Source organism: Oryctolagus cuniculus, chromosome 3 (assembly GCF_051225735.1).
Source record: "Oryctolagus cuniculus isolate XC-2025 breed Fujian yellow rabbit chromosome 3, ASM5122573v1, whole genome shotgun sequence".
Classification (NCBI taxonomy): domain Eukaryota; kingdom Metazoa; phylum Chordata; class Mammalia; order Lagomorpha; family Leporidae; genus Oryctolagus; species Oryctolagus cuniculus.
The window spans coordinates 82,742,820-82,767,802 of NC_142869.1; the positions used below are offsets into that span (position 1 = coordinate 82,742,820).

Sequence of the window (24,983 nt, forward strand, 5' to 3'; positions counted from 1 at the left end):
ACTGGTGGGAAAAAATGGAAGTGAGGAACGATGTTCTGTGGTGTTGGCATCCCATATGGGCACAGGTTCGAGTCCTGGCTGCTCCACTTACCATTCAACTCCCTGCTAATGCACCTGGATAAGCAGGGGAGGATGGCCCAAGCACTTGGCCCCCTGCCACCCATGTGGGAGACCTGGAAGAAGCCTCTGGCTCCTGGCTTCAGATCAGCCCAGCTCTGGCCATTACAGCCATTTGGGGAGTAAACCAACATATGGAATTTCTCTCTGTTTCTCTAACTCTGCCTTTCAAACAAAGAAATCCTTTTTTAAAAAGTGGTAAGCACCAATATCCACATCTTTAAGGAAGAAAACATTGTACCTTTGTTCAGACTGACAAAAACCTGGATTTCAACACCCACTCGTTTTCCTGTGCCCTCTTAAAACATTCGCTGCAGAGGAAGGAATGCCTGGCTGAAGACTCCCCTAAACAAGTGCTGATGAGATCTCAAATCTATCATTCTGCTTGTACAGCAGGAAGTCACTCAGCTTCTCCGTGCAGGAGAACTTCATCTGTTGTTCATGGTCACACAAACACATGCATGGCCAACGTCGGGCAGACTCCTTCCTTTTGGTCCCTCACTTGAAATGCTTGCCCTGAGAGACGTGCATAGTTGAATGACAAACTCAATCCAGAAATCTTTACCAAACAGCACCTTCTCTCTAAAAATCCCAAGCTAAAGTGTCAATGAACCAAGGGTCACTTTTAAGCCAACAACAGGGCATCCCATCCCTGCCATCTGCAGTGGTCTCAGAGGCCATAAGCCCAGCCATCCACAGCCTGAGTCCATGTGTGCTGGGAGCTACAGGAGCTACAGTGTGGTGAGCTGAAGCAGGTCCACAGAGACAAGAGGGAAACTTCTAAATCATCAAGTATGGAGCACAACTCATTACCCAGCTTCATGGCCCAACATGGAAACAGGTGTGAGCCACTCCACCTCCAACTGACTGACAGGGTTGAGACTCAAGTTCACCGTGATTGGCATACATGCTGAACTAAAGTGCTTCAAAGCACTTCCAAAAACAATGCATACTAACACAACCCAACACTTCCACTGACAGTGGAGAAAATCCAGGTCCTCTTAAAAAACGGAGGCAAAAAGACTTTTTTTAATAGCTTTGACCATAACACATGATTGATTACAAGGACTAAATACTTTGGAAAGCATTTACCAATTAAAGCAGCACTTACTTGGGGCATGTGCATAGCCTAGTGGTTGAGATGCCTGCTTCCCATGCCAGAGAGCTTGGGTTTGATACTTGGCTCTGGCTCCCGACTCCGGCTTCCTCCTAATGCAGATCCTGCTACCCATGTAGGAGCCTAGATTGAGTTCCCGGCTTCTCCTCAAGCCCTGGCTGGTGCAGGCACTTGAAGACTGAATCAGCGGATGGGAGTTCTCTGACTCTTAATTAACTTACTTAATTTTGGGGTGTTTGTTTGTTTGTTTATTTTAGTTAGCACTGACTTCACACTGCATATGAGGTGTTTTAGTCTGAGATCCAGCCAGCTCTGATGCGGCACCCTCTTTCAGAAGCCTGGGTAGGGCAGCCCTTGGAAGCATAGGTATCCTGTCGTCATGAAGCCCAGGCCCTGGGCCTGAAGGCAGCTTGGGAAAGCTGAGTCAGGGTGGGACTGCTGCTGGGGACCTTCACGAGGGCCCAGCCCACCCAGGGTATAGAGCAGGAAATGTTAGGAATGCAAAGATGGAATGGGTATGGTCATCTTGCTGGGTCAGCCATGCTTATGCTGGGATACACTCAGCAGCCTCAGCACAGACATGGCACCAACAACTTGGACCAGAGGAATCTAGCAGGACATGACACAAGGCCATCAGGACACAGAGTGCTTCTGAGTGACCAGGCTCCTCACCCCTTCCTCGCAGCCACAAAGAACATGTACTTCCTCAAAATGTTCTGCAAAGTGACTACCACCCATCCTAAACATGAAAAGGCTTTGTTTTCTTGAAGCTCACCAGTCCAATCTGTCAAGAGCAATGGGACAGCCCGGCACTGGTCCTGCGCTGCCAGTCTGGTGGCCACTCGTCACATGTAGATATTTAAAGTAAGAGGGTAAAATGCGGCTCTTCTACAGCACTTGTCACACTTCAAGTGCTCAGCATACACGGTGGGCCAGTGGCTACCATGCTCGACAGCACACACAGAACATTTCCATCAAGACGGAAAGTTCTCTTGGACAGCACTCAATAAGGGGCACAGCTAGGGGAGCACAAGACAGAGATTTCTGTCCTCAGTGAGAAAAACAGCCCCGTGTCAAATGAGCAGCATCAGGGAAAGTCCTGCAAAGGGACAGAGAGCAGCAGAGGAGGCATGGGGGCGAGGCTCTGCTCAGGACACAGCATGCGTGCAGGGAAGACGGCCAGCACTGGAACACAAGGGGCTCTCGTCTCTCCTGGCAGAGGGCAGGCTCCCACACTTGACAGTGGCCTGGAGTTCTGAGAGACAGGCTCTCTAACCATTTCCAGTAGCATGAGGTCACCAGCTAAGCATCTCTGGTCATTTCAGTTTGGGCTGATTCACATCGTACACTGACATGAAAACAGGAACTCTGTTTAGTCAAGACTTCACAGGAGCTGGCGTGAATGCGTCACAGCTGTGGAACGCCAGAGACAGAGATAACACAAGCATCGGATGGGTGCACGCCACGGTCCAGGCTGCCCAGAAACTGCAGGACTTCCCGAGTCTGTAAAAGCCACCAGAGCCAGGGGCCCCGGCAGCAGAGGGCTGTGCAGTTAGGTGCAAATACCCAGCATGTGCTCTGTGCTCTCTTCTGATGGGTCACAGGCCTCCTCATTCTGCACGACAGCCTTGAACAGCTGGAGGAGTGCTAAAGGGCTGTGGAACCACACAACTCATCTCTCAGGGCTGGTCCCTAAGAATTAGACCATAAGGAAATGCAGATGCTGGTGGAAGAGGAAACTTCCTCAAGTTAAGTGCACTGCTCTCCGAAATTGGTAGCGATGGTCTGGAAGTTTCCAACATGCTGCAGGTTTGCAGCAATAAACCCCCAAACTAAACACTGCTCCTGATGTACATGAATGTCTCCAGAATCTGATGCATAGTTCTTCATCCCTTTGAACCTCACTGGGAGACATGGCTTCCTGGGACAATGTCTGATACACTCAGAGGGCCTGGCAGGGCCACGCTCAGGACACTGAAGGTGCAGGACCCTCCCGGCTCCTGACAGCCAGAAGGCAGAGGGCCCTCACGCCAGCCTGCTGACCCCTGCACTCTCTCCTCCCTGGCTGGCAGTGGTCATCACTTCTCAGTGAGGGCAGGTGCTTCCAGTCAGCAGCAGGCATGACTACCACACTCCGCAGTGTGAGGGAGACACACTGGGACTCCAAGGGGCTCTGCTGTCAGGAAACAGAGAAGAATTCGATGCACAGATGTAGTGCCCCCACCTCTGGACTGTGGCTCTGAGTGAGGGAAGAGGTGGGCAGGCAGCTACACTCCATAAAGGGTGATGCCCAGAAAACAACACAGACAGGCAGGTGAGCCGAGAACAGATGCAGCTGGAATTCGGGGCCAAGGTGCTCACAGCTACATCTACACTGATCAGGGAGGTATACACACCAACAGAGAAATAACGACCTGCACTGTAAACACAGAGCTTCCAGCTGTTCTGGGGCCTTCCACCACCCCACATGGCACTCACTCACAGGACTCTTGTCCTGGTGCTGTGGCTAATGCCAAACAAGGTTCATTCCAAAGTGTTTTGGACACAAAGCACCATTGAATGCATATAGAAACAAGCACCAAACAAAACCAGGAAGCGAAATACTTGCTGTTCCTCCCTAGGGTTCCTACTGCAATTGTAGACCATGCACATGGCAGTACAGCCCACACAGGTAGGGGAAGCGCCCAGGGCTGCTGCTGTAAGTGGAGGCGTGGTGAAAACAGGGAGCAGGAGCTGACCTGTCTGCTCCTGCCATCACTACCCAGGCTCTCGGTTCTCTGCGGACTGCAGCCAGCAGGTGCTCTAGAAAGCTACTCAGACGGCTTATCTGCCATCATTCCCACACTCAGGGTCCGGTAGCACAGACCCCACGTTCTGGATGATGGAGGCTATGTCCCTATGAAGCCCTACATTTGCATGTGTTCTCTCATCTAAAATTTTCCCTGCAAGATTTGAAGGCATTCCTATGACAAACACAGACCCGGAAAACAGGAGGGGTTGGGGGCAGACAAGGGTGGTCGTTTCAAAGGAGCACAGGTAGAAGGCACCAGGTAGAAAAATGCACAGAGAAGGTAGGGTTGGTTTTATTGACAGGCAGTTCACTGAGACCTACGGTGGATCTCTTAAGATTAAAAAATACTGCTTTGCTTGCTTTTTCACGGTCTGAATTTTAAAAAGTGTCTCAGATAAGCTGTTGGCTGATGAAATTCACCCTGCAGCCTGCTGAGGAAGGGTGTGAACTGCTTCCCCGGCCGCAGGGATCTGCAGGTTAGCCCAGGCTTCGGAAGAATGGGGCTGAACAATCACGCACCTTTTCATTAAGACTCAGGACATAACCATGAAGAGGGGAATTCTGCCTACAACCAGACAGAGCCTGGAAACTGGTCCTTCCCCAGCTGACTCTGCTGAGAACACAACCCAGGCCAGTGGGTAGAGTGCAGCCTGGTAAGACCCTCAAGCAGAGAACATAGCTAAGCTGTGCCCAGACTTCTTGCCTATAGAAACTGACAGACAGGCAATGTGTATTGTTTCCAAGAGAAACAAGACTGGGGCAGGTGCTGGGTGCAGCAGTTAGGATGCTTGCATCCCGTATCAGAGCGCCTGGGTTCCATCTCCCCGGCTCTGCTCCCCATTCTAGCTTCCTGCTAATGTGTACTCTGGCTCAAGTAGTTGAGTCCTTGCCACCCATATGGGAGATCCAGATTGAATTCCTGGCTCCTGGTTTCAGTCTGGCCCAGCCCCAGCTGTTATGGGCATTTGGGGGAGTGAACCAGTAGATGGGAGAACTCTTTCTCCCTCTCCCACTCCCTCCCTCTGTCTCTTTTTAATAAGTTGGAAAAAAAAAAAAAGATTGGTGGGAAGCCTAGAGTCTCTCCACATCTCTCTCTCTTTTTTTTTTTTTTTTTTTTTTGACAGGCGGAGTGGACAGAGAGAGAGAGAGAGAGAGAGAGAGAAAGGTCTTTCTTTACCGTTGGTTCACCCTCCAACGGCCGCCGTGGCTGGCGCGCTGCGGCCAGTACACTGCGCTGATCCGAAGCCAGGAGCCAGGTGCTCCCTTCTGGTCTCCCATGTGGGTGCAGGGCCCAAGCAGTTGGGCCATCCTCCACTGCACTCCCAGGCCACAGCAGAGAGCTGGACTGGAAGAGGAGCAACTGGGACAGAATCTGGTGCCCCGACAGGGACTAGAACCTGCAGTGCCGGCGCCGCAGGCGGAGGATTAGCCTATTGAGCCGCGGCGCCGGCCTCTCCACATCTCTTTAGCTATCCATTGGCAGGCAGATTCTCAAGGAGAGACTGAAATTCAGGAGTGGTCACTGAGAGAAAAACAAGAGTTCGCACAGAGCCTTCAGTCATCCCTTCTCTGGATTCTTCTTTCAGAAGAAAAAAAACACACTGTTCCTGCAGGTCACAGAGTCCTACCTGAGGTTAGCGGGTGGTGTCCCACGAGTAGCTCTAGCCTGTGCCGTTGTCATGGGCACCGCACTGCACAACTACACCTGGGACGGCTCTGCACAGCTCTGCTCTCCCTCAAGCTATGCGTCACTGACACGCCCTGGGACTCTGGCCTAGAAAACAGTCCCAGGCTCTCCCCAGACCCAGTGAATCAGAATGTCTAAGTGCAAATGCCCCAGGAGATTCTTATCGTCAGGTGTACCTGGGCAGCATGGAGTTGCCTCCCTACGTCCTCACTCAGTCCCAGGCAGCTACTGTTCACCTCACTGGATCAGAAACAGTAATTTGTCCAAAGTTGGTGATGTTGGCAATGCAAGTCCAGAGATTCGAACCTTCTGGCAACCAGCAAATCAGGTTATTTATGGTGCTATATGCTGCTGCCCACAACACAATATGGAATTTGGTGGAAACTTGTCTCTGACCAAATTGTAGACTGCACTGTTATTATTTGCAGGTGAGAAGAGGACTCCACTCAGAGCTAGTGCCGGGCATACTTAAACCTGCACACTTTTAGCCCTACGTAGGACCCAACCAGTTGGGAGTCTGGCACTTCCTCTGCAGCCTAGAGCCTTGCCAAGGTCCGTCTCTGACCCCGCCATGACCAGTGGCAAACAGCGATAGCCCTGGAGGGGGCCGAGGCCCTTCCGCAGGGTAAATAGGTAATAACCTCTCCAAGCCCCCGTTTGGTTCATGAGGAAATCATTTAGAACATTTGGAAAAAAAATCTGTGTGAGGAATGGAAACCACATATACCACGGACACACAAGAATACAACCTGACAGTGCTTATTAAACAGTCTGACTGTATCGATCGTAAACAGCTCAGTTTAAGGTCTTGTTGTTCTAATACCAGTTCAGTCAAACGGAGAATTTCAAAACAGCACCACTGCCGCCACAAATCTTCATGAAAATGTATTCCTCTAAGGCTTCCTTCCCCTGCAACACGTCCCTGACCTTGTATTCGGTGTTTTAAGTGGGCCCTGTGAGTCCTGAGTTCTCCCCTCGTTCTACAAGGCATGCAGGATACAGCTGCCTTCCTGAGCCACTTTCCAGCCCCCTGAACATTGGGAGGGAAGTTTCCACCCGGCTCACTTTGCCCTACGTGCAGGGAGATCAGTGAGTTAGGGTTAGGCCGTGTGAAGGCTGGGAAACCAGAAGACGACACCTTCTCCATCCATCTGACATTCATTAGATGCATGGTAACTGCTGGTCTCATTCAACACAACCCAATTCCATTCGCTTCTAGCAAAGTTTTACCGCTCATTTGGAAAATTTACAAAGCTTGAAACTTCAAATGCCTCACGATGGAGTAAAAATAGGACAAGCATCACCAGTCACTCTTAAGACAATTAGGCCACGACGGGGCTAACACGTCAGGCGGCTGCCCGGACTACAAGCAGTGGAAGCATAATTACCTGTTTCTCCCCACAGTGTGTCGGTGCCATTGACTTCTATTTCATGTTCCTTTTCCATTCCCAGCAAGCACTGGACCACCTGTCAGAAGTGGCAAGGTGATTTAATGAGTTCTCGTAGCAATGGGTGCTTATTATATCCCACGTATCAAAGGAGAGAGAGTGTTGTTTTTTAACCATTGTTATCTCATGCTGCACAAGGAGAGAAAATATAATGAAAATCATTTTCGAGCATAATTCATATGCTATTCACACTTCCACTTGGAGAAGAATCTGAAAAAAATCTCAGTGAGTTTCAGCAACGTCGTTCGGGATTACTAGGTACTCAGAATTCTAATGAATTCCAACATGACCCAAATACGCCAGCCTAATCAACAAAGGACATGGCAGATCATACAAAGTGCGGTTTCTGCAGAAATCAGAAGATGGTAAACCCATTTTTATTTACTAAAAAGGAAAACACTTTGATATATGGCTTTTTCAATTAAAAATTGCTTTCTAAGTATTGTCCAAATAATTTTTCTACTGGCAGCTTTATTCTTTTCTCTCCTGGGACTCTTCCTGTTGAAGAGCAGGCTGGGTCACACACAGAGGCAGGGGTGCTGGTCTCAGGGAGACAGACGCATCCGTGCTGGACCTGAGCAACAGCAGTGACAGGGGAGAAAGACAAAGCCATTATCCTGTCTCCCAGCCCATACGCTTCATGCTAGGCTGAATAATGGCTCCCAAGTATAACCACATCCTCCCCCTAGAACGCGTGCTTGTTAAATGGCACGGGGGCACTGCAGATCTGAGTAGGAATTTTGAAACAAGGCAATTATCCCAAATCGCCAAGGAGTATGTCTGATATACACCTGACACAAGCATGGCAGTATTCGTCAGAGGCAAGAGGGGAAGGGGAGACGGGAGCTGAAGGTAAAATGAGGCTCTCAGAAGAGGGAGGAAAGGGCTGTGTCTTCGAGCAGACAGAAAGTGCCAGGAGACAGATTTTCCCCCAGAGGCATCAGAAGGAGCATGGCCACCTGCCACCCTAGGGTCAGACTCTGCCCCCAGAGCTGTACGAGGAAATGGGCACTGTTTTCAACACCCCATCTGTGGCCACCAGTTGGGACGGCATTAGGAAACCAACAGACCCTTCACGGCCGTGGAACAGACCCTGCTGTCTTCAATGAGATGGTCACCGGCTGCGCTCAGGTGTGTTCGCTCAGCGCTCCTGCCGGCCAGCTCTGAACAGAGAGGGAGTGTGAGCCAAGCCCAGGGCCACATCCACACGTGGCCCACACGTGCCTCCCAAGGGTGATTTTTCACAGCTCAGACCCGCTCCGACTTGGGCAGCAGGGTAAAAAGGAAAAACATCTACATGTTTGGACGTGTGTACGTAACACACTCTCTGTGTGTATCTGCAGGCATGTTTTATTTTTAATGCCAAAAGTTAGCCAGCCCGCAGGACATGATAACTTATGTGTGTGTCTGTCCATGGGTTTTAAATGCCAAAAGAGAGCTATCCAGCTCTGCATTTAAATTTACTTTTAGCCATTTTAGGGAAAGAATCTTACCAAACACTCGTACCTCTAATTGTTTACTATAATAGGGAGTGAGAAGTACAAGGGAGAGAGAGAGAAAAAAATGTTATTAAATTCATGGATAAAGCTCAGACACACAGGTTAGGAGATGACAAATAAATCTTTGAACTGAGGAATGCCAACACCTCTCAGAAATAAATGCCCTGGGTAAGGACTGCATGGAGGCCCCCCCCCCCCCCCGCCAACTGCGTGCAGGAGGCCAATGGCCAGCATTCTTACATACTATCCAAACATTCAAGTCCTATTTTTAAAAATTCTTCAAATACTCAGGGATAATTTTAGAATGAGGATTCCATGCAATTATTTTTAAAAGATCCCAAGGATGAACAAATGAATCAACGCGGGGGAGGGGCGGCAGCATAACTCTCGAGGCTGCAAGGTAAAAGACCAGGGAGGGAGAAATGGCAGAGGGAGGCGAGAGAACACTGCTGCCAGGCTGTGCTGCAGGAGTGCCAGGCCTGCACGGGAAAGACACCTGCCAGGCCCCAGCACACATGGGGCAGTGACAGGGCTCTCTCTTGTTTCCACTCGCAGGCATGATGCAAGGCCAAAGCCAGCAGCTCGTTCTTGAAATCCTGTTTTCCTTCATTCTGCCAGTGGTCACAGGCTCACCACTTCGGAGGCAGCGACTGCCACAGCAATACAGCCGGCTACAGCGTCTCATTTCCCCCAGCGGAGCCCCACGTCCCCACTCACCGAGCTGTGGCCCATGCTGGCGGCTGCAGTCAGCGCCTGCTGCAGGGCTTGGCTCTTCCTCAGTGCCCCCGGCTGCGACGGCCCCGCCGACCACTCACAGGTCAGCAGGAAGCGGAGAACGTCACTGTGGCCCCGCAGGGCGCTGTGGACCAGCGCACACTGGCCTTTCTTATCCAAGTGGTCCACCTGGGGACAGCAGCAGGGGAAGAACACAAGTGAGCGTCGCTTCTCCTCTGAGAACAGGAGGGCACCACACATCCAGTGTGCAAACCCCAGCCCTAGTCTGACTTCCTTCATGGTAAGGATGTAGTGCTCAGGGCTTGGGTTCCCTGTGTGGAACCAAGGATCAAGGAACACCTGCCTCACTCCCATGCTGCCCCAGCAACCTGTACCCATGCCCGAGGACAGAGACCAAAACCTTAGCCACAGTCTTGTTTCCAGCTCTGGGTGTCCTGGCGGAGCACCCCAGACTGCTGTGACAAGCTGCAGAGTTGGGGATGACGGCAGTTCTCTGTCACTGACCCAGGGAAGTAGGGAGAGCGAGGGATCTGGAAACAGCTCTGACCCAGGAAGAGAGGGAGTGAAAGTGCACCTGCCTGGGGCAGGAAGCTGTCTGCAGGCAGGAGACCTGGACACGCTGGCAGGAGTCAGGGGAGCTGAGCTAGCCAGAAAGGGGGTGTGCATGTGCACTGCACACTTCCTACTGGCCCATCACTCCCTGTCTAACCCCAGGAGTACTGGTGCTAAAGAGGAGCTCAGGGCCCAACCTCGTCATGCTCACAAATCCTGGAGAGTTATGCACCCTCACTTGGAGGCTTGGCAAGAGCCACCAACAGGACAGTCAGTCTCCCCCAAGTGCTTTCAGCTGTGATGGGAAGTGTCTGCTGCCCTCAGATCAAAGCTAAGGGACAGGTGGGCCTGGGAATGGAGGCGAGGTGACCTGCAGCAGCAATGCCATGTTTAGCTGCAACTTTTCCCTTCTTCTAGGAGCTCCAGTTCAACTGTCTCAAGTGCTGGACTTTGGAAAGGGAAAAAAAACAGAAATCAAAAGGTCCAGATAGCTACTATAAGCCTAATTTTTTTGTTGTTGTTGAGCTTTAAATACCTCAATTCATTAACAAAAGATAATCACTAACAGTTTACCTCAATTGTTATTCAGAAGGCACATTTCCCAATGAAATGCTAATAGTAAACCTAATGAGAGCTTACTGTGAGTTCAACGTCCTTCCTGTTTAATCTATTAAGACTAACAGTTCCAGAGTAACTTGTCTGATAATATACAGTCATTTCATATTACCGTTAACACACTGGCTTAAGGCTCACACAAAGCCCTGTGGTAGACACTGCTTGCTCTTTTGGCAGACAAGAATTCTGAGACGGAGAGGCTCAGTAATGCCCAGCACACTTGCTGGCAGGAGCGGAGAGGGCGATTCTGAGCAGTGTAGCTCCTGTAGCTCAAGCACATGGCTTCCTAGACCCGTACCTTAACCTCATTGTTTTTTAAAGGGACATGAAAAGAAAGGGGTAAGAAGAGGAGAGAGAAAACCTCCACACTTAAGTGGAAGCTGTTCAACCAGTCATGGTGCCACGTTCACTGCCGCAGTGAGCTCTAGGTCAACACTGGCAAGCTTTTTAATGGCCAGTCCTGTTCACAGGGCAGGTGGCCGGGAGTCTCCCCACCACTTGGCCTTTCCTTTCTGTGTTTCCTATAGTTTCTCCACTCACTGTGATTCAACAACACAGAGACAAAAGGGAGAGAAGACTGGCCCAGAAGGTAAAAACCCTAGCAAGGCAACGAGGCCATCTCCACACCTGCATGCCCACGCCCCAGGCACAGGCTGCTGCTTACCCTCGCCCCCTTCTTGGTCAGCAGACACACCAGCTTCATGTGGCCAGCAGCTGCAGCGTAGCACAGGGCGGTCATGCCGTTCTCCGACATCCCGTCCAGGCAGGCGCCGAACTCCAGGAGCAGAGTGACGACCTCCTCGTGGCCGAGGTGAGACTGGACGCACAGGATGGGGGCGTTGTTTAACACTTCTGTCCTGTAGTTCACGTTGGCCCCTCCCAAGATCAGGAGACGGCTCACCTGTCAGACAGTGTCCCGGAACAAGATTAGTTTTTCACGGAACTGTCAGTCTCACCAGCATCACTGGAGAAGGGCGGCACCCTTGGGTGTCTGCATCATCATTTCTATGCAGCGGTTCTCAGGTGCACCGAGTGTGTGCCCTGTCAAATGGGAACATGGCCATCATGCACGTTCTCATCAGTGGAGATCTGAGGCAATGCAGCTGCAGGGGAACCAGCACAGGGGGTCATGAAAACTAGCAACAGCACTGCTGTGTGAGACAGTAATCCTACATCTGGGTACATGGCCAGAGGAGTTGAAAACAGGACCTCGAAGACATGCCTGCACACTCACATTCACTACAGCCATATTCACAACAGCTCAGACAGGGAAGCAAGCTGACGTCCACAGAGGGAGGAACAGATACAGACTATGTGGCAGACACACTCAGTACTCCCGAGCCGTACAAAGTCTGACACGTGCTATGGCACGGATACATTTGGAAGATGGTGTGCCAAGTGACATAAGCCACACACACAAGGGCAGACACTGTATGCTACCACTTCTGAAGTCCCTAGAAGGGTCAAATTCACAGGGACAGAAAGGACACGGAGTAGGGGGGTTTCCAGGACCTACACAGATAGGAAAATGATAGTCGTTATGTATATAGTTCCAGTTTTGCAAGATGAGGAACTGTGAAGATTTCCTGCACAAGTATGAAAATATACAACATGTCTGAACTGTACTCCTAAAAACGGTTAACATGGCCCAGTCCCCGTGATGTGTTTCCCCCCCTATTAAAAATAAGAAGTTACAAAGCACACATGATCATCCCTTCCTGGATTTCTGTCTCTGGGGGACATGCTTCTAATGGGTTCCCAGGTGACGCTGATGCTCTTGGTTTGCGTGAACCACGCTTTGAAAAGTTGCTGATTAGCTTAAATAAAGCTAAAAAATCGTTTCTTCTGGCAAAGAAATAATTACAGGATTAAATAATTAACAGTGAGATAAGGCTACAAGTAAGCACAAATACTTTCTTTACTCTTCAAGGATTTATTCCTAAAGGAATAAGCAGAACAAATGGAAATGTGCACATGCCCTGGGCTGCCAGCAGCTCAACACTGCCACCACCCCCGGACTCCTGCACCCAGCCACGGGGGAAAGGCATCTAGCTATGGATTTTAAAGTACAACCACTGTGTCTCCTTCGAATCTTCGGGTCCCCGGGAAAAGCGAGCCTCCATAAACACTACTGACATGCCCTGTGCATTTTCTCAGCAACTCCCTCCGTGGTCCTGCTCTGCATCAACTGCTCCCCACCAAACCAGGCATGTCCTCTGGGTGGCCTGGAGGTGTGACACCACAGAGACTGTGTCATCTATCAGACACACGGATAAAAAGACACACAGATGACAAAGCATATGACATGCAGGATACACTTCAGTGATAAAAAGCTTGTGGAGTGAAACTGAAAGACAAGTTTATCTTGGTGCAAAATGCTTTTAGATCTATGCATACATGAGACTTCCAGAAAAGTTCACAGAAAATGCATATTATGAAAAAATGCATGTAGGAAAAAAAATTCTACACTGAGATAAACTTATCTTTTACTTCCATTTTCCATGAGTTTTTTGAAGCACCTTTGTGTGTGTCCCCAAGAGGAACTGGCAGAATATTTACAAGCTGATAGGTGCGCAATGGGAACACTACCAGGAGGTGAAACCATGGCTTGCAACGGTAAGTTAGACAGGTTGGAACCCGGACGTGAAGTCAGAAGATGTCTCAGTGGCTGCAGAAGCTTGAGCCGCTCATGACCCAGGCTCATTTCCTCTCTGACCTTTTCCCTGGCTTCTCCCACGGCAGCCACACCGGCTCCCACGCTTGTCCTGTGACAGTGCCAAGCCAGCCTCAACCTTGCTGCTCTGCCCTGACAGTGCCTGCAGACAGAGCCCAGGGCATCCATTCTTTTAGGTGTTTGCTCCAACACCTGGACCCCAGAGAGAAGCCCCCTCCTCTATAGCAAATCCCTACTCCTACCCCTGTGCACATGGCTCCTCCCCCACCACGTGCATAAAGCCCAGGCCTCTCCAGCCCTCAGCACACCCAGGGCACCTCACGCTGGTTCCACAATGCACAAATCTGCAGAGGAGAAAAACAGGCAAACAAAGCCCCTCTGTGGACAGGGATGGCCCATGAGTCAGGTCCTTAAAATGTAAGGAGGACAAGCCATGCGTGAGTGATGAGTCGGCCCTGTCTGGCCAGCCAGCCAACCACCTGGCTGCCTGCCCAGCAGTTTACCCCATCACAGGGCCCACTGTGAAGCCTGACCCAGGTCTGCACCCACCCAGCCTCCTGCTATCAGCCAGCACTTGTCAGTGAATGGCAGAAACACACCGAGGGACAAGCAAGCAGAGAGGCGTTCCTGGCCCAGTGCTGACATTTCACCAGGGACCTTCGGCCAACCGCCCAATTCACCCCTGCAGAACCTACTGTGTAAATCATCACAGGTTCGTTCTTAAAAACTAAGTGCTAAATAAAAGCCATTGTTATCAGTATGGAAACAAATGGACTATGCTGAAGAAACACTTGGGGGCTGTATCAAGGCCTAGGAGAACAGTTCTGACCAACGAGCAATGTAGAAGAAATTCTTGGATGCGTACAGAAACGCTCACACTCCCACGGGGCCACTCCAGACGCTGGTCACCACAGGATAGGCAGGCAGAGTCTGCGCATTCCATGCATGACTTTGCCGGCCCCACCCACTGTGTCATTTTCAGAAAATTACTCCACCTCTCAGAGCTTTGGAGCAGGCGTAGCAGGCCACCCCACTGTACCCAGCAGGTCCTCTCTGGGGTATGCTTCCAGCAATCTGGGGAACCCCTTACAGGACCTGACTTGGACGGTGCGTGCTTTTGGACAGAGCTTTCTGAAAGATGAGTCATCAAGTCTCACTGCTTCTGGAGACATTTCCTTTGCCAGTTGCAATGCTGCGGTACTTTCAGCACTTACGCCGACGTCAGTCTGTGGCTCTTTCCTCCACTCACAGTTCTCAACCCAGCTGCACACTGAAACCACCTGGGAGCTTAGAACTTTCCAACGCCTGGGCCCCACCCTTGGAGATTCTGACTTAACTGGGGCTGCAGCGCTGGCACCCAGAGCTCCCTAGTGATTCTAGTTGGAAGTCAGGGTTGTAAACACAGCAGGTGACAAATGCACCTGCAGCCATGGCTTGGACTTTCTGAACACCAGGTACCCTTCTAACTGCATGATTTGGGGAAAGCTACCCACTAACCTTAACCTCAGTTTCCTCCTCTGAAATAGCTGGATTAAAGAGTTTCACTCCACCGGGTGGTTGTGAAATTGAAACATGAGTATGCAAAAAAGATGTGTATATTTATATGCATGTATCACTTCTTGGCCTTTTGGCTAAGATCAAGTGTATCTATATACATGTAAATAAAAGAACTTCAAAAGGTTTGTGCAAAATGGAGTTAAGAGATAAGGTTGTGGTGCAAAAAATTGTGAAACTCATGCTCATTTTTCATAATACACATTTTCTGCAAATACCCACGTATACATAAGCATATTCACAAAGCATTTAGCACAGCACTCAGCATTCTGTGCTAATTTAATATTAACTGCTATTTGTTCAATCCCCCTGTCATGGAGGCTTCAGAATGGACAAGCGCCCCGGTCTCTGACCCATAGGAGTTACAGGTGGGAGCTCCCTCCAGGCGCCTGCCTCTGTCCTCATCACCTGTGTGCCCACCCTGAGCTGCTCCACAGCTCAGAGCGGCAGGGGGTCTTGTGCAGAGGTGAGGGCGGACCTGAGTCACTCAGAACCAGCAAACCTCCAGGCAGGCAGCTCCTGACAGCAGGCACTGCCACAGTCCCCAGGAGCCCACGGCAGAGCCACAGGTTCCAGAGGAGAGGCAATGCAGCGACACAAACAACTCACTCAGGCACCAAACAGATGCCAAGTGTTTTCTCAAGAGCTTTAGCGTCTGTGACGCCTCCATCTTCATTCGCAGCGCTCACTTCCCAGCCCCGGAACGTGGGCTCAGGGCGGGTGACGCAGAGATGAGCTCTGAGCACAGAGCCCGCTGTGCCCCGAGCCGGGCAATGGCACAGGATTCCTTCTGCACAGTTTTTCCTAACTGCATGGAAAGCTTGCCGTCACCACCACAGTCACTCTGCTCTGATAACAGAAGTGGCAACGTTACCTGTAAACGCACGAATTTAATAAAGACAAGAAGACAAGGAAGATGGCTAGTGAGGACAGGCAAAGCAATGGGACCACAAGGAACGCAAGAGGCGCTGCCCAGTGGCTCATGAGGCTTCCTCACTATGTATACTGGATGCCCGCATCAGTGCAGCCACTTCACAAAGTGATGCAGAATATGACCAGACCCCCGACCCTCACCAGCCAAGGGAAGTCAGGCCAGGCCTCAGACACGAAGCTCTGCTTGAATTTTTCCCTGGGGCTGGCAGCCAGTCCTGTGAGACGGTGGGAGCAAAGCCAGGCAGGTGCACAGAAGGCTGGAGTCAGTGGCAGCAAGGACCCTGGGGGCATCCGGGTGCAGGTGGGTGAGACCCTGGCCTGGCAGCGGGGGCCCACGTCCTTGACAGCCAGCAAACCATGAAGTTAAAACTCTCCGACCAGTAATCACTGCAGAGCAAGCCACTTTAATTTACCAAAGTGGCAAACTGCAATTATTGCTCAGAGTGACATTCATTCCTGTATGACAACATTTAATACTCTCTAAAAAAAGGTCCTTAATTGCAGGCACAATTTTAAATTACTGTAATTTATTCAAGATTCTGTGAAAACCTTTTCCTCCTTTGAAAGATGAAAGAAACAGAAGGGCAATGGGAAGCTTTAAGACTCTCTAGCCACGTAATGTTGGCTGTGGTATGTACATCGGTGACCACGGACCTTTAGAGAATAAAGCAGAAATGCACTCTTCAAAGTGCAACTAGGTCTAGTCCCGGTTGCTCCTCTTCTAGTCCAGCTCTCTGCTGTGGCCCAGGAGGGCAGTGGAGGATGGCCCAAGTGCTTGGGCCCTGCACCCGCATGGGAGACCAGCAAGAAGCACCTGGCTCCTGGCTTTGGATCGGTGCAGCACCAGCCGTAGTGGCCATTTGGGGTAACAGAAGGAAGACCTTCTCTCTGTCTTCCTCTCTCTCACTGTCTATAACTCTACCTGTCAAATAAAAAAAAAAAAAATAACTTCTAAGGGCCAGCACTGGGGCATAGTGGGTAAAGCTGCAGTCTACGATGGCCGATGCCAACATCCCATATAGGTGATGGTTCACATCCCAGCTGCTCCACTTCCAATCCAACTTCCTGCTAATGCGCCTGGGGAACACAGTGGAAGATGGTCCAAGTGTTTGGGCCCCTGTCAACCTTGTGGGATGAAGATCCTGGCTTCAGCCTGGCCTAGCTCTAGCCACTGCAGCCATCTGGGGAGTGAACCAGCAGATGGAAGGTATCTCTTTGTCTCTCCCTCTTGATCTGTAACTCTGCCTTTCAAATAAATAAATCAATCTTTAAAAAATTCTATGCCCATAAATTCATTAATGTAGTGAAAAGATATCACCATTTTTATTCTTTTTTGTCATCATTATATAATTTTATTAATTATGGGGAGGCTAAAAGATAAAAGTGCACTTTAAAAAGTTCATAGGAAGAGGAATTAAAGGGTAAATTTAAAATTTTTTTGGACTTTATTTATCTATGTGGAAGAATGACGGAGAGGAGGTTGGGAGTGGAGAGAGATCTTTCAACTGCTGGTTCACTCTCCAAATGGCAACAGGCAGGGCTAGGCCAGGCCAAAACCAGGAGCCAGGAACTCCATCTGGGTCTCTCACATGAGTGGCCAGGGCCCAAGTACATGGGCCACCGTCTCTGCCTTCCCAAGTGCATTAGCAGGCAGCTGGATGAGCAGCAAAGTAGGTGAGAGTTGAACTGGCACTCTAATAAGGGATACTGGTGTTGCAAGCAATGGCTTAATCCACCACATGCCATAACACTGGCCTCTTGGTGTAAAAAATTTTTGAAATCCACGTATGGTATTTTCATGATACACATTTTCCATCAACTTTTTGAAATACCCTGGCATCCTGTTAGCTGAAAGATTAAACAGTGTTATTATGAAAGTAATTTCAACTAATTTTTAAAGAATCTGAGTTGAAAAAAATCCTTAACAGAGCTTCTTCACTATGTGCATTCCAGTTCCTGTTTCTTTTAGCCAATTCTTCTCTTTTAGACTAACTCCACCTAGAAGGTATGAGCTCCTGCTGATGAAGGGTAGCAGCTTAGCACTCGTTTTCCAGAGCGTGTCCACACTGTAACACCTGCAGGGCCTGCTCAGTGGGGCACAAGCACCCTGGCCTCCACTCTGCAGCACAAGGGAAATCTGGCAAGGAGTAGCACAGAGAGGGCAGGGCGCCAGGTCACGGGCCCTGCATTTGTGCTGCACCTGGGGTGCCCAGCCACGGGAATCAATCGAGGCTAAAATCCAACACAGCTTCTATCCCCTGAGTGGAGTGCTGAGCCTGCTGGACGTGGTGCAACTTTTATCTCTGCAAAGACACCACCTGTGTCTACCTGGAGGTGGCAGCTGCTCTGCAGGCCATGCCGAGGCCCTGACTGGGTAGCAGGGGACTGGGCAAGCTGCCCCCGGGGTCCTCAGGCAGCTTCATGATGCCCTCACCTGCTCGAGGCTCAGGAAGAGGGAGAAGGAAGAAGCGCACACAGCAAAGTGCCCTGCAGATGCACCCCCTTCCCAGGTGCAAGCACTGAGGGTGTGGGGTGTGGACAGAGGGCCCCTGACGGTCCCCCAGGGAGCCTACTCCGGCACACACAGTCCTCTCCCAGGTGGTGTTGGTGAACACAGTGAGGAGCAGGGGACGGCAGCTGCCCAGCACCACTGAGCCAGCCAGTGCTTGGCTGACACTAGGCCAAGAGCTTGACGGGGGAGACAAGGCTCTCTGGGAATTGCTCCAGAGTTCCTGTGGACAGCCTTAGGCTAGAAGACCTGGGCCCCAACATTCTTTGTGGCCCATGAGTTTTTGATTCCCAGATGGCATCACGAGGAGAGAAGTAAAAGCTGAGCGGAATGCTGTGATGTGACAGCCACAGACCAAGGAGCCAGGAAGGTCTTGGCTCAGCAGCGGAGAACCTAACACCCTCTGGGTGGTTGGAAGTCTGTGTCCACAGAACCTTTGGTGGCCATGGTTTTTCTACATCCCACCTCTGGTGTCACTCAGCAGTGCTTCAGTTCCCCTGAGCCAGAACGAGGCAGTTGGCATCAGGAGCCCGGGCACTTCAAGAATCCCTTTCCCTGGTTGTCTTTGCACCCTTTCGTTTCCTTTGTGAAATGCCTCCCGATGGCCTCCATCCAGAACAGTCACCAGTGCTCCCACGGCAGCCCCCACCGTGGTCACCGGTGCTCCTATGGCAGCCCTGACCACCACGCCTTCCCATCAGAGAAAAAGCTCAGCTTCCAGAAGATAGTGTGCAGTAGCAGGCTCCTCCTCCTCCCGCCAGGCCCCGGCACAGGGGAGGCGGGCCTGCAGGAGGGACCGCGGGCTGGGGCGCGAGCCTGCTCCCCGACACAGCCTCGCTCACCTTCACGTTGGGAGTATAGAGATTCCTGAGAGACGCGAGGGCAGCAGACAGCCCTTCGGTGCTGTAACTGATCCACAGGGCTTGGAGATGGCTCGATGAGATTCCCGTCTTCTTACTGAGGCCCTGGAAGCAATCAGAGACAGATCTGCCGACGTCTCTTTCCCATCTGCAACATCAGTGGCAAAGCAGGAACCGGAGGGGGCAGGTGTGTGAATGGCCAGCAACTGGCACAGAGGAAGCCTGGGGCTGTGAGCCTTCCCTGCCTAAAACCCGGGGCCAAGCCATTGGCATGCCCCGGCCACCCAACGTATGTGCCGTGGAGGGAGGTGGAGGCCAAGGAGAAGGCTTCTTTGTACGGAAGTAACGTGGGGAAGGAATCAAGGGTAGGGTTAGAGGAGGACCGTTATCTGGAATTCCTAATGGACAGACGGGCCTGGTGTGGCCAGTAATGGCTGATGGCATCACAAACTGTGTGCCTTCTGGATTCTTATCACTGTAAGGGGATCCTCACACCTGCACGGGGACAAGGAGAACCAAACCCATACACGACTCTCTAGGAACAACTACCAAATGACAGGGAGCCTGGCGGGGCGAGAGGCACGTGTTCCAGGATGCCATGTGAAACGAGCGCCCTGGTGGTGTAAAACCACACAGCACAGGAATTCGGGGTCCCCCACGCAGAACACTAAGGCAACCAAAGGCAATGAAGTGGAGCCTTCAGACGCAAACAAGCAAGAGGGGGCAACAGGACAACTTAACCACAGCACGTAGGTCCCAGCTTGAGTGATAAACTACCAAGAGGTGCGAGGCAAGGGACCGTGAGTGAGAACGGGGGGCACTTTCAGGGAGGGGCACTCGGAGGGCTCCTGAGACAGCTGGCGAAGCTGCACCGAATCTCTAAAACCACGACCTCAAAGCAAGAGCAACAAAGAAACCAGAAGCACTGGCGGCGCCTCTCACCTTGAAGATGTGCGCCTTCAGGACGTGGTGGCCGAGCTCCATGGTCTGCTGGCGGTTCAGCTTGCCCTCCTGCCGCGAGAACATGAACGCCAGGAGTGCATGTCCATTCCTAGGGCGAGAAGCACAGTGTCTGGTGGCCGGGGGTCCATGCCGCTACTCCCCAGGCGTTTGGGTGTGGGCATGGCCAGGTGGCTTCCGCACTGCAACCTGGAGCATGCGAGCCGCCGCCTGAAGAGGACAGCGAGGCCGCTGCGACCACAATCATTTCAGGGCTTGTGCTAGAGTGCCCCGTGGCTGTGCACAGGCTCTTACGGATGCCTGGGGGCAGGCCAGGGCTTCCTCTGTGGAAGCACTGCTCCCTGCTGCCACCTTTCAAACTCTCGGCACCTAATTTACTGATTTCTGTCTGTCACAAAAGCATAGATGCCATAAGACAAAGGGTCTTGCTGAAGTCGCAGCAATAGCCACTCACAAAATGTCCAACTCTTAGCAATTACTCAAGTATGTGCTCCATAAGAAACTACATCGTTTAAAGCATCAACCTTTTCCTGGAATTCTAACTTAAAAAAATCATCAAACAGAGGAGGGAAGAAAGGAAAGAAGAGAGGGAGAGAGGTGCCAGATTCTCTTAAGAGCCACCATCAGTGTGGGAGAAGAAACTCCTGCTCTCTACAGATAAGGAAATAAGGCTTGGAGAATTAACTGCACAAGAAACACACAAGAACTGGTGGAGTCAGGATTTGAACCTCACTCTGTAAGGCACCAAGATATTCAGCATAGGATTTTATGTTCATAAGTAAACTAGAAAGGACTAGAAGGTCCTAGAAAGAACAAGGGCGTGGTGAAGTCTATTGTGATTTGCCTGCTAGGAGGCTTGCACAGTCACGAAAAATAGAAATGACACTTTTTTTAAAGATTCCCTAGCAGCTTACTAGCGTGCCAGCAATGTGTTAAGCAAAACAATAAGATAAGGACCCTAAGAGAAAAAGTTTGTATAGTGTTTAAAACACTATGGATGGCCAGCGCCGTGGCTCACTAGGCTAATCCTCCGCTTTGCGGTGCCAGCACACCGGGTTCTAGTCCCAGTTGGGGTGCCGGATTCTGTCCAGGTGCCCCTCTTCCAGGCCAGCTCTCTGCTGTGGCCCGGGAGGGCAGTGGAGGATGGCCCAAGTGCTTGGGCCCTGCACCCCATGGGAGACCAGGATAAGTACCTGGCTCCTGCCATCGCATCAGCGTGGTGCACCGGCCGTGGCAGCCATTGGAGGGTGAACCAATGGCAAAGGAAGACCTTTCTCTCTGACTCTCTCTCACTGTCCACTGTGCCTGTCAAAAAAACAAAACAAAACAAAACAAACCGCTATGGAAAGAAGCAGGACTTTAAAAAAAAGAAAAATGTTATTGTTTCTGGGTATGGGGCTTTGCTCCCATTTTTCCCTCTATAATTGGAGCAAAAATATAAGTATTTGGTTGAGGGGTGAGTTGCTTAACCTCTTACAAGGTCACCATGTCTGGGAAATGATTTCCAGAAATCGCCTCCCTCCATGAGTCCCTAGTGCAGCATGGCTTCCCCTGCCCCCCGTCTCCCCCCACCATGGGAAGCCCTGTGGAGAGGGACCCTGCCCAACAATCTCTGTATCTACCACAGTGCTGTGCACACAGCAGGGTCTCAGAAGCTGCCTCCAACCTCGTGTTCTGGGTGAAGCTCAAGAACGACAGGAGTCTTGGGAAGCAGCCACGTGCCCAACTCAAGAAAGGCTTCGGCTGGCGCCGTGGCTCACTCGGCTAATCCTCTACCTGCGGCGCTGGCACCCCAGGTTCTAGTTCCAGTCGGGGCGCCGGATTCTGTCCCGGTTGCCCCTCTTCCAGTCCAGCTCTCTGCTGTGGCCTGGGAGTGCAGTGGAGGATGGCCCAAGTGCTTGGGCCCTGCACCCCATGGGAGACCAGGAGAAGCACCTGGCTCCTGCCATCGGATCAGCGCGATGCGCCGGCTGCGGCGGCCATTGGAGGGTGAACCAACGGCAAAGGAAGACCTTTCTCTCTGTCTCTCTCTCTCACTGTCCACTCTGCCTGTCAACAACAACAACAACAAAAAAAAAAAAAAAAAAAAAGACTTCGGGGTGGGGCTGCTGCTGGGATTTGAGGCAGGAGGATTGGACTGTAGTGATCATTCAGCTTTGCTCCATCCTGGGAAGTTGGGGCCCCTAAGGTTTTCCAGTCTGCAGTGGGTCGGCCTGGGGACATCGCTCTGTGGCAGGGTCCAGCCTAAGTGTAAGCAGGAGAGACAGGTATAGAACTGAGCGAAGCCTTTTTTTTTTTTTTTTGAACAGGCACAGTTAGACAGTGAGAGAGAGAGAGACAGAAAGTCTTCCCTCTGTTGGTTCACTCCCCAAATGGCCACCACGGCTGGCGCTGCGCCGATCCAAAGCCAGGAGGCAGGTGCAACCGGGACAGAATCCAACGCCCGACCGGGACTAGAACCCGGTTTGCTGGCGCCACAAGGCGGAGGATTAGCCTAATGAGCCGCGGCGCCAGCTATCCATGTTCTTACAAACTCAACTATACTCACCTCTCCGGAAAATGATCTGCCCTCTGGGAGATAATCTGACTTGGCTAGAAAAATCTGGGTAAGCCAGCCTGGCTAAATATTGCCCCAAGGGAGGCTCCAAAGCTTACAGGCACAGCAGGAAGCAGCAGCTAGACCTATGAGGTCAGCATCAAGTCAACACCCTAGGGAAGGAAGGTGCTACACCACTCACCAGGGCTCCATTTCTGGAACCAGCCATCTGGTCCAGCGCCCACTGGAGTTCCCTGTCACTGAAATAGTGGGCAATCCCGACACAGAGAGAAGCTGTTCAAGACAGCACAGGCCAGGCCCAAGGGCAAGGCTTGGCAAGCTGAAAGCACCAATATCCTCAGATCCCCTGACCTCCCACCCTCACTGGTCCCAGGCCATGAGACAGATGACAGATGGCCGGCCTTCCCCCCATGGCACCAGCAACGCCGGCAATGCGGAAAGCTGCGGCTTGCCTGGACCAGTTTGTCCCACTACACCAGCAAAACCAGGTGGTCAGGTTGGATCACGACCACAGTGCCCCACTCTGTACCTGCAGACACAATCTGGCCCCCGGGCCGAGCCACCACGCATTTAAGAGGTGGTGGTGTTTTTTTGGGGGGGTGTGGGAGAGACCTTTATTTTATGAAATGAAGTAATTGCGTGACTGTAGAATCAAAAATAAAGCCAATGAAGATCATGGAACTAAATTATTGCAATTCAGTTGTTTGACAGATCTGGCGGCCACAACAGGAATTGCAGAAGACGGCCGACGATGCCCGAGACCCCCCGAGGAAGGCAGGAGAGGTGCTGCTGACCTCGCTGAGGCACCTGTCTCACTCACGGGGCCCTATGGGTTCTGAGTGAGACCTTCTCGGGCACTGAGTCCCTGGATCGTTTCAGCTTTGGGAGTCCCAGGGTTAGCCTACCCTATGGAAGACTGCCTGACTATGGGGCTGCAGTGGCTGACGATTCCCGAATTAGAAAGAAAGTCAATTAAGATGGATTAATACCAACAACAGCACAGGGGGCTGGGGGGCAGTGGTACTGAGGCTCCCACAGTCCCCAGACACATATGCAGGTGGGCACACTGCCAGAGAAGCCCGCTTTCCCAGGAGTGGAGCTCACACCTTCCACGGGAACCCTGCCGACGTGGTGGCCAGGGCGCAGATGGGGATCCAGGAGAGGACGGACACTAAAGAACACTTAGGAACTGCCTGGTTTCTCTTCCATCCCGGCGCATGGGGGAGCCCCAAAATCCTAGCAACAAAGGACGCTTCTGGATAGAAGCAGCAAGAATTTTCCATGGCAGTCGCCTCTGCCAAAAGCAGGGAAGTGAGAGGAGGGGAAGAAATGAGGACACAAAGTAGCTGAGACTAAGGCATTCAGTCTGGGCTGCCTTTCCCTTAAAAGTCACAGGCCACAACCGAAATCCTCCTTCCAGCCACAGGGGACTCCCTGGCAGGCGGCAGGGACTGTCGTACCTGGGCTCGCACAGGAAGGCCGTGTTCTCGCCGTCTGCCCTCCACACGAGCCATTCCCTGAAGGAGGGGTGGCAGAACATGCGGGTTTTGTCTCTCCTCTTGACGAGGAAGCAGGAGAGGGCATCCATCCGCTGCTGAAAGTCTTCCCACCCCTGCTCCCCATGGACGTGGCCGGCGTTAATGGCCTGGAATATCTGCTCGTCCGTCATGGGGTGCAGGGACGCTAGGGCCACGTTCAGAATGGGGAGCACTCGCTCAAAGGCCGACTGGGTCCTGAACTTCATGTTGCACTGCAGCAGGTAGAGCTCGGACAGAGACACCGGCACCACCTTGTAGCTGGCGCTTTTGATGACCAGGTGGCCCCTCTGGAAGAGGTCCAGGGTGAGCTTGAGGTACAGGTAGGAGCCGAGGCTGCGCAGGACCAGGTGGCTGCTCACTTTCCCGATGAGGGCGGCGTCCGCCTTGCCGTTCAGGGAGATGTTGCTGAGGATGTCCTGGCTGCTCTGCACCCGGTGCTGGACGTAGGCGTGCAGGTCGCTGTGGATGTGCTGGTTGTCTGGAAAGTCGTCCAAGGAGAGCTTGACGAAGGGCAGTGCACTTACGATTTCCTGCAGGGGGACAAAAGCCCAAAACCCCACAGTATCACTCAACAGACTGTTTTCAATTTCAGTAGTATTGCAAACCACATTCGCTAGTTTTCTTTCAAGGAGGATTTTCATGGATTAGAGTGACTCATTGTTCTGTATTAAAACTTGTAATAGGATCAGGTGAAGATAAAAAGCTTATGTGAAAGAAATCCTGATGCGAGATGGAATCAGTAAAGGCTTTCCCAAGGCCCTGATCCAAGGACTTGGAGCCCCGAGCTGACGCTGGTAACCAAGCCAGCAGCAGCACTCGGGCAGCGAGAACGTGCAG

At 51.7% G+C, this 24,983-nt stretch overlaps 1 protein-coding gene across 22 annotated transcripts in view; it reads right to left on the bottom strand.

Moving 5' to 3' along the window:
• Positions 1-24,983, bottom strand: part of TANC1 (tetratricopeptide repeat, ankyrin repeat and coiled-coil containing 1) — a 246,689-nt gene that overhangs the window by 21,065 nt on the left and 200,641 nt on the right. For 21 of the 22 annotated variants that reach the window (XM_051849489.3, XM_089328272.1, XM_089328273.1 and 18 more), the window contains 6 exons: positions 24,069-24,676; positions 20,034-20,142; positions 19,074-19,196; positions 11,226-11,462; positions 9,377-9,562; positions 7,101-7,179 (listed from right to left, as the gene is read on the bottom strand). In XM_051849489.3, the coding sequence (XP_051705449.2) occupies positions 7,101-7,179; positions 9,377-9,562; positions 11,226-11,462; positions 19,074-19,196; positions 20,034-20,142; positions 24,069-24,676 (1,342 nt within the window). Of the gene's footprint in view, positions 1-7,100; positions 7,180-9,376; positions 9,563-11,225; positions 11,463-16,494; positions 16,645-19,073; positions 19,197-20,033; positions 20,143-24,068; positions 24,677-24,983 lie in introns of those variants that run through there. The other variant, XM_089328278.1, reaches the window with a different exon arrangement.